General features: G+C 45.6%; 2 protein-coding genes across 2 annotated transcripts in view; one reads left to right on the top strand and one right to left on the bottom strand.

Annotated features, from left to right (window-relative positions):
* The first annotated feature begins 431 nt into the window (after positions 1–431).
* Positions 432–7,375, top strand: PSMB3 (proteasome 20S subunit beta 3). Its single transcript, XM_054014338.1, has 6 exons — positions 432–532; positions 3,020–3,204; positions 3,735–3,842; positions 5,084–5,261; positions 5,769–5,863; positions 7,254–7,375. The coding sequence occupies exons 1-6, from the start codon at positions 530–532 to the stop codon at positions 7,300–7,302; spliced, it is 618 nt and encodes a 205-aa protein (XP_053870313.1). The 5' UTR covers positions 432–529; the 3' UTR covers positions 7,303–7,375.
* Positions 7,376–12,023: 4,648 nt separating this feature from the next.
* PIP4K2B (phosphatidylinositol-5-phosphate 4-kinase type 2 beta) overlaps positions 12,024–15,036 on the bottom strand; it is a 28,667-nt gene continuing 25,654 nt past the window's right edge. The window contains exons 8-10 of the mRNA XM_054014466.1: positions 13,997–14,255; positions 13,487–13,590; positions 12,024–12,587 (exon numbers count right to left, since the gene is read on the bottom strand). Coding sequence (XP_053870441.1) covers positions 12,507–12,587; positions 13,487–13,590; positions 13,997–14,255 — 444 coding nt within the window. The 3' untranslated portion in view covers positions 12,024–12,506. The remainder of the gene's footprint in view (positions 12,588–13,486; positions 13,591–13,996; positions 14,256–15,036) is intronic.

Raw genomic sequence — 15,036 nt, forward strand, 5'->3', positions numbered from 1 at the left:
GGGGGGTGGGGAGGAAATGGGGCTGCCTCGTGATTTTTGAGCATTTGCGGTTGGCCAGCCTGTGACTTGCCCAGTCTGATGCGCAAGCACCAGTGCATGCAGCCAGCCAGATGTGGCGCGCCACATACACGTGCAATGCAGCCATGCACCCTTCCATGCATGCAGCCAGCTGCGCATGCGCCCGCCCTTGCCGGCTCAGCCGAGTCCGCCACGATCCCATCGTGCCCCAGCGGGCGCCGCTCGCTATGACTCTTCATTTTCTCGCTTTCCCACCGCCCCTGGCTCTTCTCGTCTCAACCAACCTTAACCTGAACCCCAGGCCTGGCCCCGCCCCGCCCCGTGACTGACGGCGCAGGTCCGCCAATTCCAACAGGCAGCGGGCCCGGGGGCTGGCGCTGCTCGCCAATGGGAAGAGAGGGAGGCGTGTCTCGGAGCGGTAGCGGGTTCGGGTGCGCAGCGCGGCAGCCAGGAAGGAGCCGGCGGTGGGGGAGAATCGTTGCTGGTGGTGGTGGTCTCGTCAACCGGCGCCATGGTGAGGCCTGGGGGGCCGGGACCCGAGTCTTGGGGGCTGGAGTCTGGGGGGGGCTTGGGGGGCGGGGGGACCCGGGGCTGGAGTCTGGGGGGGGCTTGGGGGGCGGGGGGACCCGGGGCTGGAGTCTGGGGGGGGCTTGGGGGGCGGGGGGACCCGGGGCTGGAGTCTGGGGGGGGCTTGGGGGGCGGGGGGACCCGGGGCTGGAGTCTGGGGGGGGGGGCTGGAGTCTGGGGGGGTGGGGGACCCGGGGCTGGAGTCTGGGGGGGGGGCTTGGGGGGCGGGGGGACCCGGGGCTGGAGTCTGGGGGGGGGGCTGGAGTCTGGGGGGGGCTTGGGGGGCGGGGGGACCCGGGGCTGGAGTCTGGGGGGGGGGGCTGGAGTCTGGGGGGGTGGGGGACCCGGGGCTGGAGTCTGGGGGGGGGGCTGGAGTCTGGGGGGGGCTTGGGGGGCGGGGGGACCCGGGGCTGGAGTCTGGGGGGGGGGCTGGAGTCTGGGGGGGTGGGGGACCCGGGGCTGGAGTCTGGGGGGACCCGAGGCGGGCAGGGACACCTAGGATTGGAAGCCGGGGAGGTCTGGGCATCCCCTGCTGGGAGGGAGGCTGGGGGGCTTTGGGGACGGGGCTGGCCTGGCGAGGTGGGGTGAAGATCTAGGTGGTGGCCCTGTCTGGGTGTGGGGGAGGACGAGCCCCTAGTGGCTGCTTGGGGATGGTGGCCCCCCCTGGGGTGTTTAGTGGCCCAGCGATATGAGCTGTGATCCGGGAGCCCTGGGTTCTTTTTCTGTCTTGGCCCTTGGGCACGTCGCTTTACCCCTTTTTAGGTGGAGAGGATGCTTCCCTGCTCAGTGCTCAGCAGGTGACGGAGGGGCCTGCTGTTTGTAAATTGCATTGAGATTCTTGGCTGGATGGTGCTACAGCAAAACTAGTGTGTAGAACCCTGCAGCACTTGTTACTTTCTGCTACAATAGGGCTGTGTTTGCTTATACCGAGGACTGGTCTTTGGGGGCAGGGGACTGCCTCTTATTCTGTGTTCACAGAGCGCATAGCACAGTGAAGTTCAGGCCGCTGTGTTTTGTTACACACCAATAACTGTCTCCCGTCTTCCTACTGCATGTCCTCAGTTAGGAGAATACTTAAACTTTTTCATTGATGCTGTTTCGATTGTGATGGTTGGCCCCAAAGCACCAGAGAGTTTTATGCTTTGTTACATTAGATCAGTGGTTCTCAAACTTCATTGCATCCTGATCCCCTTCTGACAAAAAAAAATTACTACACAACCCCAGGACGGGGGACCGAAGACGGAGCCTGCCCGACAAAGCTGAAGCCCAAGGGTTTCTGCCTTGGGTGGTAGGGCTTGGACTTCAGACTTGCTGGGGCCCAAGGCCAACACAGCCTTGGTGACCCCATTTAAAAAGGGTCCTGCCCCACAGTTTGAGAACCCCTGCATTAGATGGATTGCTTAAAATAGTGCTTTAATAAGCCAATATTAAGTCTGCTGGGGAAGTTTTTTTTGTTGAAAATGGAAATAATGATACTTACTTACCACTTTTGTAAAGTGCTTTATTGATGAAAAGTGATCTAGAAAAGATGCTGCTGGTATTTATTTATTAATTACTGCTACTACTCAATTCATGGAGGGAGATTTACTAACAGAATTTAAGTGTGAAATTAACTGTAAACCAGAGAAGTTCTGTGTATAGCTCTACTGGGAATAGTGTCTTAATTGTGGACTTTATACATTTGATCAGCTTCTCTGTTAATCCGATGGACAGCAGACTAGGTCTGCTGGATACAACACAATCTGCAGTGTCATCAAGGAGAATTAGGCCTTGCATGCAACAGAATGTTTTAGAGAGGGGGAGCAGGAGAGAAGGGCTTTGCCCTCGGAGTTTATTCCGAATGGTGAGGAGAGCTTATCTGTGGTCCCGGACATGAAGCTTCCTTTATAGCCACAGATTCAGTCTCAGGAAGATCCTGTTTATACGTAGAAAGTGCATACAGCATGTGCAGGAGGTGATCAGGCAATTAAGTTGGTCCTGCAGTAAGCCTTATTGCAGTAGAAAATAAGAATTCAAAATTGGAGAACCTAATATTATGGTTAAAATACTGTGCCGGCGAGAAAATGACTTCAAAAGAGGAATTAATTATTTATGATCAGTATAACTGGCATTGGTTAAAGGAAATGAGATACTTGACGCTTTTCTGTAGCAGTGAGGCCAGCTAGATAATGGCTAACTTTGCTCTGGGAGGACCTGCAGGTATTTCTAGAATTTACTTGACCAAACGATTAAAGATTTAGCACAGACTGTACAAGACAGACCTAAGCAAATGCAGTGTAATAGTGTGTAACTGATTCAAGGGGTCCCTTCCAGCCGTGTTATCTGATCTGTGTGTCATGGCTCTATTGGTGCTAGTTCTTGTAGTATAATTAATGAGTGTACTATAAATGTCCACTAAAGCCTAAAATTATCTTTCTTTTTTTTTCTTTGATAGTCTATTATGTCCTATAATGGAGGGGCTGTAATGGCCATGAAGGGGAAAAACTGTGTGGCCATTGCATCGGACAGACGGTTTGGAATTCAGGCTCAGATGGTGACCACAGACTTTCAGAAGATTTTCCCTATGGGAGATAGACTATATATCGGCCTGGCTGGGCTTGCCACAGATGTGCAGACAGTGTAAGTGGAATCTTCTCTTGTGAACACTTGATATTCCTGGCCTGTAGGAAGGGAGTTTGTTGTACATCTATAAAGACACAGCATATGTTACACACAGATGTTTAGGTAGTATCTTTGTCTATTCATCCAGGTATGGGCTGCCTCAATACCAAGACTTATCTTCTCTGAACCCCACTCCAGTCAGTCCTGTTGGGGTTATTCTTGAACCATCCCAAAAGTCTTTGAAAACATGCTTTCTCCACAGTGCCAAAGACTAGCAACATTGGTTGTTGGCTAATTGTGCCCTGCTTAGAAAAAAAAAAAAAATCCACTGTGTTCCTAAATCAAAGCTGTGTCTGATTTCTTAAGAGCACATGGCAAGTGAGAACCAGATGTCCACATTTGAAATACATATGTGCACGCATTCTAAATACATGTCTGCGTCATGTGTCCATCAGATGTTAATCTCTAGTAGCAAGTATTAGCCATTGGGAGGGTGGAAGAGGTCTTGATGCATGTGATTTTAATACGGATTCTGATCTCATCTGCAGTGCCCAGCGGCTGAAGTTCAGGCTGAATCTCTATGAACTGAAGGAAGGCAGACAGATCAAGCCCCAAACTCTCATGAGTATGGTGGCCAACCTACTCTATGAGAAACGGTAAATATCAAACAGCTGAGCCGTTCCACAGATATCACTGAAATCAGGGCATGGTTAATCGAGTTAAATTACGACTCGAGAGGAGTCAAGAGGCATGTTAATTTTCCTAGTGTCGGCAAAGACAATTTACCTACGTTGACTGTGGTAGCTGAACTGGAGATGAACACTGCTGAACTCCACGTATAGATGGACTCAGACAGTGAATAAACCATACAGTTCCGCCAGTTTCTGAAATGGTGCTGAACATAGTTTTACTACATGTGTAGACAGGACTAAGCCATCTTCGGCAGTACCAGTTATCAGTAATGCCTCCATTAATGAACATAACTATTGTATGGGTGTCGTACACCGAAGACTTAAGAGCTAGGTAACTGAAGCATTCACTAGAGAGATGGATAGTTAACAGCATAGAGGGGAAGAGTTTTTGGAATGAAATTGTGCCCCTGGAATTGGCTTCAGTTTGGGTCCAATGTTTAAGGAAAGCTCGGTGGTTTCTAGATTCTTACTATCACAAAGAAGAGTTGCACACTGAGTGACAATTAATAAACAGGAAGCTGCTATCTTGAATCAAAGTGTTCCTGATAATATTCTATGCGAAAGGCGATTGTCAGGGAGTTAACTTAAGTAAACTCTGATTCGTAGATCAGGCATTCTGAGTTAGGCAAATTCTCTAATGTGCTGAAATGACCTGGAATTCTCTTCTAGATCACCCCCAATAGAACAAATGTAAGATATTTATAAATAACACTCGGTTCCAATTGTACCACATTTCTATTGCTGAAGGCTGTTTGGAGGCAGGCCAGTGGGATCTAAAGATTTTCCCCCACCACTTAAAACATCAAAACATGCTGGTTATGTGCTCATGGATGCAGAGGACACCTGCTTTTGAAATATAAGGACCACTTACTTTTTCCTGAACCCAGATCAAAACTGTTTGTTCCTACAAGTAATGATTTGCCTAAACACCAGAATCTGGAAATCGTAAACAGTTTTTGAAACTTTGACTTCAATGGGGAAGCAGATTATTTCAGTGTGTCTTTTTGTCACTGAAATAAAAGTCCATTCACAGTTAGGAGGTACTAACACAGTAATTGGGTAATTCCAAACTAATTTGAAAGACTCCTACAAACACCTGAGATGGAATAAACACTTTCCTTAAATACCTACTGAGTTAGAATTCTGCTGTTACTTCAAATTTATGCCTCCTTAGGCTGTTCTAACATTTGCCTTGCTGTTCACAGGTTTGGACCCTATTACACAGAGCCAGTTATTGCTGGACTGGACCCCGTAACTTATGAACCTTTCATCTGCTCTCTGGACCTGATCGGTTGTCCCATGATAACAGATGACTTTGTTGTCAGTGGCACCTGCTCAGAGCAGATGTATGGCATGTGTGAGTCTCTCTGGGAGCCTGACATGGTGAGTGGGGAGGTGGCAAGATCTGTCTAGTGGTTTAACTTCCAAGTGATTCTTGGATTTTTTGGAATCCTTTGCTGTTAAATTGGACACAGGGAATTCAGACTACGCCTGTTATAGAATAATGCCTCTACCTTGTGAAGTGCTTTGAGACTACTGATGAAAACCCCTCTATAAACTTTAACGTATTTATGTTCACAAACACCTGTGAGCTAGGGAAGCATTATTTTAACATAGAGGGAACTAAGGCACAGGGAGGCTAAGTGACTTGTCCACAGTTGAGTGAAGAATAGAAACTGGGTCTCCCATGTGCTGGGCCAGTGCCCTAACCCTCCCCCCGATGGACAATGGTAAAAGTTTTAGGGTAAGTTCTGGCAGAACTTTGCGAGATCCCGAGTCAAGTTTCTCTTGGGCATGGAGAGGGTCAGATTGTTAGTTCGGTGAACTGCCCCAACCCCTAGTACCTCAGCTATAGAAGCCAACTAAGAGTTTCCTTTCCTCTTTTTTCAGGAGCCAGACCACCTCTTTGAAACTATCTCGCAGGCTATGCTGAATGCAGTGGACAGAGATGCGGTGTCTGGCATGGGTGTGGTAGTGCATATCATGTAAGTACAGCTCTCACAGTCTCTTTCCCATGGAGAGAAGTGGCAGAGTTAAACACAGAGTCTTAAGTCAGTCAAGGAACAACTACCACGCCTGACCTCTGCCATTCTTTAGTGACGTCTTGTCTACACTAGATCTTTACATTTCCCAGGATTGCTAACCTACCTTGCTGCAGCAGCACCACTGATGATAAATTAAGAGTTTAGTATAGCTGCTGTTAGCAGCATTCCCTCCTTCAGTCATGATTATTTGCACCCAGGAAGTGCTACTACTTCACACTGAGATGAAATGATAGACAAGATTTCCACGCAGGACTAAAAGCTGCCTTCTTGCTGGGTCAGCCAACCCTTATGTTCGGTAGTGTCTCCCTACTGCGTCCTCAGCAGTGTCCCAGCCATTGTGTTAGGAAATAAAACTAGTTTTGTTAAGCAGCGAATGAAGGGAGGGACTTGTTTAGAGCTCCATCTGAAACTGCAGTGGGAGATGTGGCTCAGGCTCACCCCTGCAGGTTCTGGAGGAGAATGAAGTGTCAGTGACCTATTTCAAACCCGTCTCTCTGCACAGGTGTTAGTGCTGGGAAGCCATTTATTCATTAACATCTAGCAGCCAATCTACATGGTCTCCGATAAGTAGGGAGACCTCTAAAACTAGGGCATTGCACATGCTCAGAGTCTAATTGACCACCATAGTTGGGGTCAGGATGGAATTTCCCCCCAGGTAAGATTGGCAGACACCCTTGGGATTTTGCCTTCCTCCACAGCATAGGGCTTGGGTCACTTGCAGCTTTAAACTACTGCAAATGGCAGAGTGTCTGTAACTTGAAGTCTTTAAATCATGATCTGAGTTACTGAAGTCCTCAAGCAGAGGTTAAGGTCTGTTACAGGAGTGGGTGAGGTACTGGGGCATGCAATGTGCAGGAGGTCAGATTAGATGATCACGATGATGCCTTTTGACCTTAAAATCTATGTTGTAGCAGCTGTAGGCCAAGCTCACTGCATCCCTCTGTCTCCCTTCAAGCTCCCTGGGTGCCAGCTTCCCATCACCCTTCCGAACCATTCTTATCCCTCAGACAAGAGTCAGGGTGTCAACACATTAAACTCTTTTTGGGAGTATGAGCAGAGATGAGGTATTACACTGGAAGGCAATAATTGGTGCTATCAACCAGTAGTTTGTTCTATAGATAACTGCAGAGCTGCCTGGGCTGTGTGAAACAGCGGGAAAGGGCTCCAGTTTTCTCCAGATCAATAGGGTTCTCACCCCTTAATGCCCAGAACATTTCCTGAAATTTAGAATTGATCAGAGGGGGGTGTTGATGAATTACTGCATTACATAGAAACATTCCACCTCATTTTTGGAAGGATGAAGTGGTAGTTTCTCTCCTTTCTTTTGCAGTGAAAAAGACAAGATCACCACCAGGACACTGAAAGCACGCATGGACTAGCCTCCGAAGTTTGTGCTTGTTTCACATGCCAGGCTGTTTTGAATTTTTTAAATAAACTCTCTCCATTATTGTATGGGGCTTGCTTGTTCTTGAGTCAATACACTATAGGTAGAGAATGCAGGCTTAAGTACACTTAACTACATAACAGGAGAATCTGGATTTATTCACTCTGCAATACCCCTCACCACAATGAGGTGGCTTGGTTTTTAACTATATGGTTGGAACAGAGTTCGCTATCATCCAAGCTGGAGAATACTAAGAGTAGTGGTAAACTGCTGAAACTGTTGCTTTTTAGGTAGGCAGCAGTGTTAGTTTCATGTCCCATTTGCCAGCTGTGCATACATTCAAAGTGAGAGTCTTACAAAACAGCAAGTAGGGGCCTGCTCAGAAGAAAACACTATTTACTTTTTTAACTGGGATTATACCTGTAAAACTGTATGTGGAATTGTGGCAGAGGATAGGAATCTGATTTTGCACAGCTTGGCTACAGTAAAAACAGGCACACCAGGAAGATCAGAACTTATTAGACAATGATGTACACAAACTTTTAATTTTATTTTTTTCTGGCTGAGACTCATCTTGTAACATGCATGCATTTCAAAACAGTAAGTTTCTCAAATTGCTCCTAGCAAACAGACAAGCACAGAGGACTTGATTCCTATTTAAAAAAACTGAAACAGCCGTGAAAATCTAGAATGCTCCATTTTTCTTAGTTTTAGATTTAATTTATTCACATTTTTTCAGTTGCACTGATTAGCCCCCACCCCTGACCTGTGCGTAATAGGCTCATTTAACACAGCTCAATCCAATTGCATTTAGTATCATACATCTAAACAAAGAACAGCACAAGATTTGAGTGGTAAACTTAAACCACTCTAATTATAGATGACCAAAAGCTGGGTTTCCCCTACTTTTACTGGTGCTATTACACAAGAATTCATTACACATGTCAAGGAAAGTCAGTCATGGCTAATATCATGGATGACAGAAACTGGTAGGCAGGTTGGAAATGGTGCATTGAAAAGCAGGAGGGGAGGGTATTGCAATGTTTTCAAATTATTGTAACAATGTTTTGAATCATTAGTTATAGGATGGTGCAACAAAGTTTCAGCGCACACACCTTGAGCTTTGAAATGTTTGTTTATACCACCTCAAGTTTAAAAACACTCCAACCTTTCTACAGCAACAAGTGGGGCACCTCTGCACAGTAAGTATAGGGAGTCCTTCATAGGTTTAGGCCAGAATATAGATCACCCAGCAAAAGACTTTCTCCATAATTAGTCACACTACAATTTTATGCCTCTAGTTTGACTGGGTTTAGAACAGTTGAAGTTGAAGGCAGTTCTGATAGCCACTGGCAGGAAAAGCAGTCATTCTTTGCCCAGACAGGCAAATAGCAAGCACCCCTCATTATTAAAACACACTTTTAATTTTTACTGTCAGTAAAAATTAAATCAAGTTAGATTTCCTGGAAGTGGAAGAGCAGGCCCTTCATCATGCTATAAAGTCTGTATCCACCTCAAAAGTGCATTGTTTTACATAAAGAAAATTGCATGCCATCTCATATTTAAACAAATGGCAACATCTTGAATATTTTCATAACATCCTTGGTCCTATCCAGTATTTTCAGCTGAAAATTCCAAGGCCATTTGACCCTTCTGGGATTAAGTCAAACACCAGTTGACCTTTTTAAAGTACACTCCCACCCCCTAGAGCTTCATAATTAACTAAAGCAACTACAATCAAAACTAGGGCATCATTAGAGGCACTGTATTAAGTGATAAGTAGAAAAAATTATTTGATAGTGAGGGAGGAAACAGAATCATACATACACACACACACGTCTTCTTTGAGAAGTGAATTCCATAACCTCCCCTGCTTGCCGCTCTTGTAGGTGTATGACAAGGACAATCGGTCTGTACACAAAAGAAACCAGAGACTGGCCAGGTAGGGTTAGGCCCAGTGCAGCAAGAGAGAGAAATCAATCAGGGCAGGAGCATTTTTCCTAAAGTTAGGGAATGTTCTCACTTCCAGCAGACGCTCCACCCTAGCTTTTTTCCTTTTCCCCAGCATTCTCTAGAAAAAGATATAGCATGTTAGCAAAGAGACTTTCCTGCCATTTGGCTGGAGTCTCTTAAGTGACCTGCTATTAGAGTTTATTCTACAGCTCTGAAGACTGCATCTTTTTCCACATGAGCTATGGTTTTAATTGCAATGCACTTCAGTGTAAAGTGATTTGGGAGGGCACATGCTACAGGCAGAAGTATATCCACATTCAGCAACCTCGAACACAAAGTCAGACTGAAACTAAATTAAGCTATTGCAGGCAGTTGTAAAAAAAAAAAAAAAAAAAAAAATCAGGATTAGGGGGGAGGGGAGTTAAATACTTGAACTCGAGAGAATAAAGGTATTCTGTATCAAGATTAAAAACAAACAAAAGCAAAAGTCCCTTTTAAAAACAAATCAAATATTTGCAGCTTCACCTCTTATAGTAACAAAAAAATACTGTCTAGAAACAAAATTAGCATTTTTAACATAATGCTACCTCTCAAAATGTAAACAATATACAAACTGCTTATGTTAAACAAAGTTATACCTGGGTAATACATCTTTACATGATAAAATTGCATTTAGTTATTTTTTATATATATATATATACACACACACAGTATGGCAACAAAAATGGCAAAATGGGGTAAGTGCTAAAGTGAATAGATATTTTTAGGGCTTTTATACCACTCGAGGCATTGAGACAACCAAATGGGGTCTAACAGAGGATTCTTTGCTCCCTATCTAGAGTTGGAAAAGAAATCACAAGATCTTAAATCCTTAGTGTCATGTGTTTTGTAACATTGGCTGCAAGAACTACTCGTTTTGATTTCAGCTGTTTACCAAGTTCCAGTGAATCAGTTTTTTGCCCCAAGTTACATAAAATGTCTTCCTTTGACTGTCCTTGGGTTGCCCACTTAAAAATATCCCACTGCAGAATGGCTGCAGTTTACTTCCCTATTTACCATAATTAAAAAAAATAATTGCATATTTATAAGTCTAGCACACTAAAGTTTCAACTAATTTCCCACAAGGAGAGTGGCAAACTTATTAGGCCAAAATTGTAGGTTCAGGACTTTTTAAACTGTCAAGAGTAAAACGTGATCGGTATTTAATTCCTATTTCACAGCAGACATAAGTGCATTTTTTGTTTAGAGGAAAGCAACCAATATCCTTCTTCACCCCTCTATGTTTTCTCTTATCTGCACTTGATTTGTGGTATTGTCAGCCAAACACCCTAAGATGTGCGAGAATCTTACCAGGGTGTCAGACAATAGCATCTTAGTTCCCCAAATTTACACAAAGACAGTGGATTACAATGGCATAAAAAAATTTGTCCCCCATCAAAGGGAATGACCCATGAATGAACAAAAAGTTTCATGTCCCATTAAAACCAATGATTGGTTTTAGACCTTTTTTAAACAATATTTACAATGTACTCTTCTAAGCCTAGTTTTCAGTCTTGACAAATCCTCCGTCATCCCCTATGCTAAGAGCTGTGGAATCACTCAGGAACGTGGATTTAAAAAAAAAAAAAAGTCATCCCGCATTCAGAATCCAATCACAGCTAGCATTAGTCTAGTTAGTTACTAGGACACGATGAGTACCACCTCTCTCTCAAACAGGACCAAATTGACAGAGCAAACTAGCACGTGTTATAGCACAGGACACAAACATTCTAACAGCTTATTCCTGAAACAAAGGCATTTGTGAAAATAGTTTCAAGGCAGATAAGCAACTTATGTCAACTGCAAGGTATCTCTTCAAAACGGCTAAATCCTGCTTTAAAAAAAAAAAAAAAAAACAGACAACTGTTCTGCAGCAGAACTAATTAAACCTACAGCAAGTTCGACAAGCTTGGCTGTGAAAAATATTACAAGCGGTCTGGAGACAAATAGGACATAATTCAATCACGCAAATCAGTTCAAATTCCTTAAGGGGAAAAATATCTGGAGGAAGTGTTCAGTCATTTATGCCCATTGACTCACTCTACCAGCTAGAGTTACGGACCTGGAGCAGAGCGGAGCGTAGACAAATACGGCTCAAGTTCGGAGTCCTCTTGAGCCGTGGAACTGGGGACACAGTCACAACTACCAACACTCCAAACTGACAGCAATGTACATTTCTCAAGATGCACTTCATGTTGACTTGGTTGGTTGGTTTTTTAAACCTCTCTCAGGCCACAGTTCAAGTACTTGTAACAGGATTGGACGAGTTAGGAAGACTCTGAACATTAGCTAGATTAACACTGGCAGAACTGTCATGCGTCAGCTCTATTTTAGAGGCAGGGAGATTTAACAATTGTCATTTTTTCTAGACAGCCAAATGTAACTCGAAACCTGCAGAATAAGTTAACCTGATTTTCTTCTTCAATGGACTCTTCCCAGGCCGCCTATTCTAAGCACGATGGTTCTGTGGCTATCCAGTATTTTTCATACTACTTTTTTAGCTTCTGTGAGTTATGCCTTAAGTGACCATCTTTGGTAGATGTTCATTTCCCTCATCTTTCTTGTGACGTTAATTTCTCAAGTAAAAGAAATTTTTAAACACCCCCCCCCCCCCCCCGAAAAGAAAGGTTCCCAGCCTGAATTTACCTAGTTAAGGTTCAGCAGCTCCTCAACATTTTCATCCTTGAAATGGCAGACTACTCCCCCCCCGCCCCCCGTCAACTCCTACCGAGAAGGAAATAAAAGGGTTTGTACGGCTTTCTGTTAAAAAAACCTGTCCATTAAAAAGAACAGCAGTTTGTGGAATTAGGCGTTGCTTCTCCTCTTATTTAACACAAGCGACAGGTTAGAGCTCCCCCTTTTAAACAGCCATTCGTGGTATCCTTACGGGCGTCTCTTGATCAGAGAGGAGAAAATGTCATTCTGAACAGCATTGCTACAGCAATTAGATTCTCTTTTTTTAAAAAGCCTCAAATCTCTATTTGGGCATTTCTGTAACAAAAGGAAAAAAGCCACTTTTCCACCTGGGTCAAGTGGAATATTTGAGAATGCACCTAGATTAGTTTCCTGTAAATCATACAGTGCCACACGCTCACACTCACTCATACCCCACGTGCTGCTACAGTGTCTGTTTTAGTGTCACAGGCTGTGTTCTCTGCTTGGAAGTAGCCCCTCTTCTCTTCCTTTCTGGCTCAAGATAGAAGGTGACTATGTCAGGATATTGGACATAAATTCATTGAAGCGTTTAGAGTACTGCTCCGGATTCACCGTGGAGATCTCCGCCCCGGCCTGCAATGCACGAAGGACAGATTACAAGGCAGCACTGTGACAGCGGCAGGGAACTGTTCATAACTGCAGGCTAAGCCCCGGGGAGTGAGGAGACACAGTAACCTCCTGCTACCAGCATAGCTAAGCACCAAGAATCACACACACAAGAATCCACAAGTTACATGGGTTCCAAGCTCCATGACAACTGGACTCCTGAAGGAATTTGCTTTAAGTCTAAGTCTGGGGCTCTACTCAGGAGATGAATGCGTGGAAAGGCTCCATATCCTACCCACTTGCCAGCTCCTTTCAAGCCCTCTTTGGTAGTGACCTAAAGTTATTGCCTCATGGCTGTTTGGTGACCTAGGCAAAGCACGTTGCTGGGTGTCAGTCCACTTTCTAGTGATTCAGGGTCACCAGGACCACATGTTGGTAGTCTGAGCAGAGAGGGAGAAGCCAATCGGCCAAGGAGCTTGATCTCTCCTCTCATCCTAGAGGCGGTTCTATCCAGGTCAACTCTGAGGCATGTTGGCTGTTCTGGGGATGGAAGACTGCAATCCTCAGGGCCGGCAAGCTGGCACCTTGCCCAGCACTAGTCACTTGCGGAAAAGAGCAGGAGATCTGGCTAATGAAAGTTTTCCTCAGTGGGCTGTCCCAGTAGCTTAGTGTCAGGTTGTATTGCTAAGAGGGGGAGACCTGAGCCATTGAGTCAGAGACAACGGGACTGGAGGCTCAGCCCTGGTGAACAGATTAATGAGGGATACCACCAGGTTAAGGATCAGTTCTGTTGCAGATGGAAGGATCTCATGGGCAGTGGGGGAAGTTCCAGGCCCCTGAAAAACTGGTTTTAGCAAGTATTCAAAAGTCAGCACCACAAACAAAACGAGAGCGACCCGGACTTGGCAGAGGAGAGACCTGCTTACCCCATGTTTCACTGTTTTGGCAGCATGTGCAGCTTTCTTCTTCGCATCGTACGGCGTAAGAATGTCTATAATGGCCATGAAATACACCTCCTTCTTCGGGGCACCTGAGAAGACACACAAGTCTCTAACATACCCCCAAGCTACATCAGCAGCACTTGAAAAGCCACCTGCAGCCACCTCTATTAATAGAGTATATAAATCTGCTTTAATGTAATTAACAGGCAGGTGGGAGAAGCAGATTGTAAATGGTTGGAGATTGTAAGAGATAGAACAGAGGAACTACCGGGAACATCAGAGCAGAGACCCACATACCCTCTAGAAACATCTACACCCCACACTGAAAGCCTTGTTTCCATGGAGTTTAAACATTTACCATTTACAACAAGGGAACTGAATATCCAAGTGGACTGGTTCCCAGGAGGGGGTCTGGGTTAGTTCTTGCTGGACATACCCCACCCAAAACAGGACACTCTCCTGCCCCTCCACATAACAAGACCCCTCCTCACTCACTGTCATGGCTTTTCATGGCATATACGTCGACTGAAGGGTCAAACTCCCCAGGCCCGAAGAACCGCGGGAAGTTGAGGAGGTTGCCGGGGCTGTCAGGTGGGGTCCCATAAGAACCAATAGGGTTCCCGCCAATGCCATCGTTTTCACACTCCTCGTCCTCGGCCCGATCCTCCACGTCCATCTCCTCCTGCTCTGCCCGGTCAACGTCGTGAATGCCCACCAGCAGGCTGTAGTCCATGATCTTCAGCTGAGCTAAAAACTGGGAGGAGGGAGCAACAAAAGCATAGGGACATTTCAATTGGCGAAGGCACATCTCATGAGCCACAGCTACCTAAACCTCAGCAAGTGCTGCCTCCAGCGAGCATGGTCTTATGACTAGAGCAGAGAGGGGAGAGTCTGGTTCTATATCTGGCTTTGGGATGACGTGAGACTTGTTCCAAGGACATATATCGGCTGGCAATAGGGCTGGGAACAGAACCCAGCAATCCTGACTCTCAGTCCCCTGCTCTGACCATCCCTAGCTCGGTTGTGAATGCTTAATGCTTCGTTGGTTTGAGGGCCTTGCCTGGAAAGGGGTTATAGAAGTGCTACTGCAGCTGGAGAAGGGTGGTAGCAGTGTGTCTATATAAACGTGATCCCATCAAGATACCCAACTGCAATAAAACCAACTGGCTGCATCATCGACATGGAGAGGAGAAAACACCTCTGCATTCTGAGCAGAGACAGCCAGTGGCCATCACAGTGCGTTTGATCAAAGGACGGCAGCACCAGGAATGGCCGGCTGTGTCTGTTCAGGGCCATCTGAAAGCCAGAGATCAAATACAGTCAGTCATCACTCAGGAGAGAGATGCTGCACTTGCTTCCATCTGGCAGGAAATCAGTCCAAATGTTTGCAATGTGTGATACAGGCGCTTGGTTACCTATAGCGAGCCGGAGGGACTGAGGGGTGTTGCCAGTTTAGAAAGGAAGGAAGAAAACATCAGGATGGGGAGAGGATCATGACAGAAAAGATGTAACAGCGGGTAGAGCTAAGCCAGCTA

The sequence above is a fragment of the Malaclemys terrapin genome, chromosome 25 (assembly GCF_027887155.1).
Source record: "Malaclemys terrapin pileata isolate rMalTer1 chromosome 25, rMalTer1.hap1, whole genome shotgun sequence".
Taxonomy (NCBI): Eukaryota; Metazoa; Chordata; order Testudines; family Emydidae; genus Malaclemys; species Malaclemys terrapin.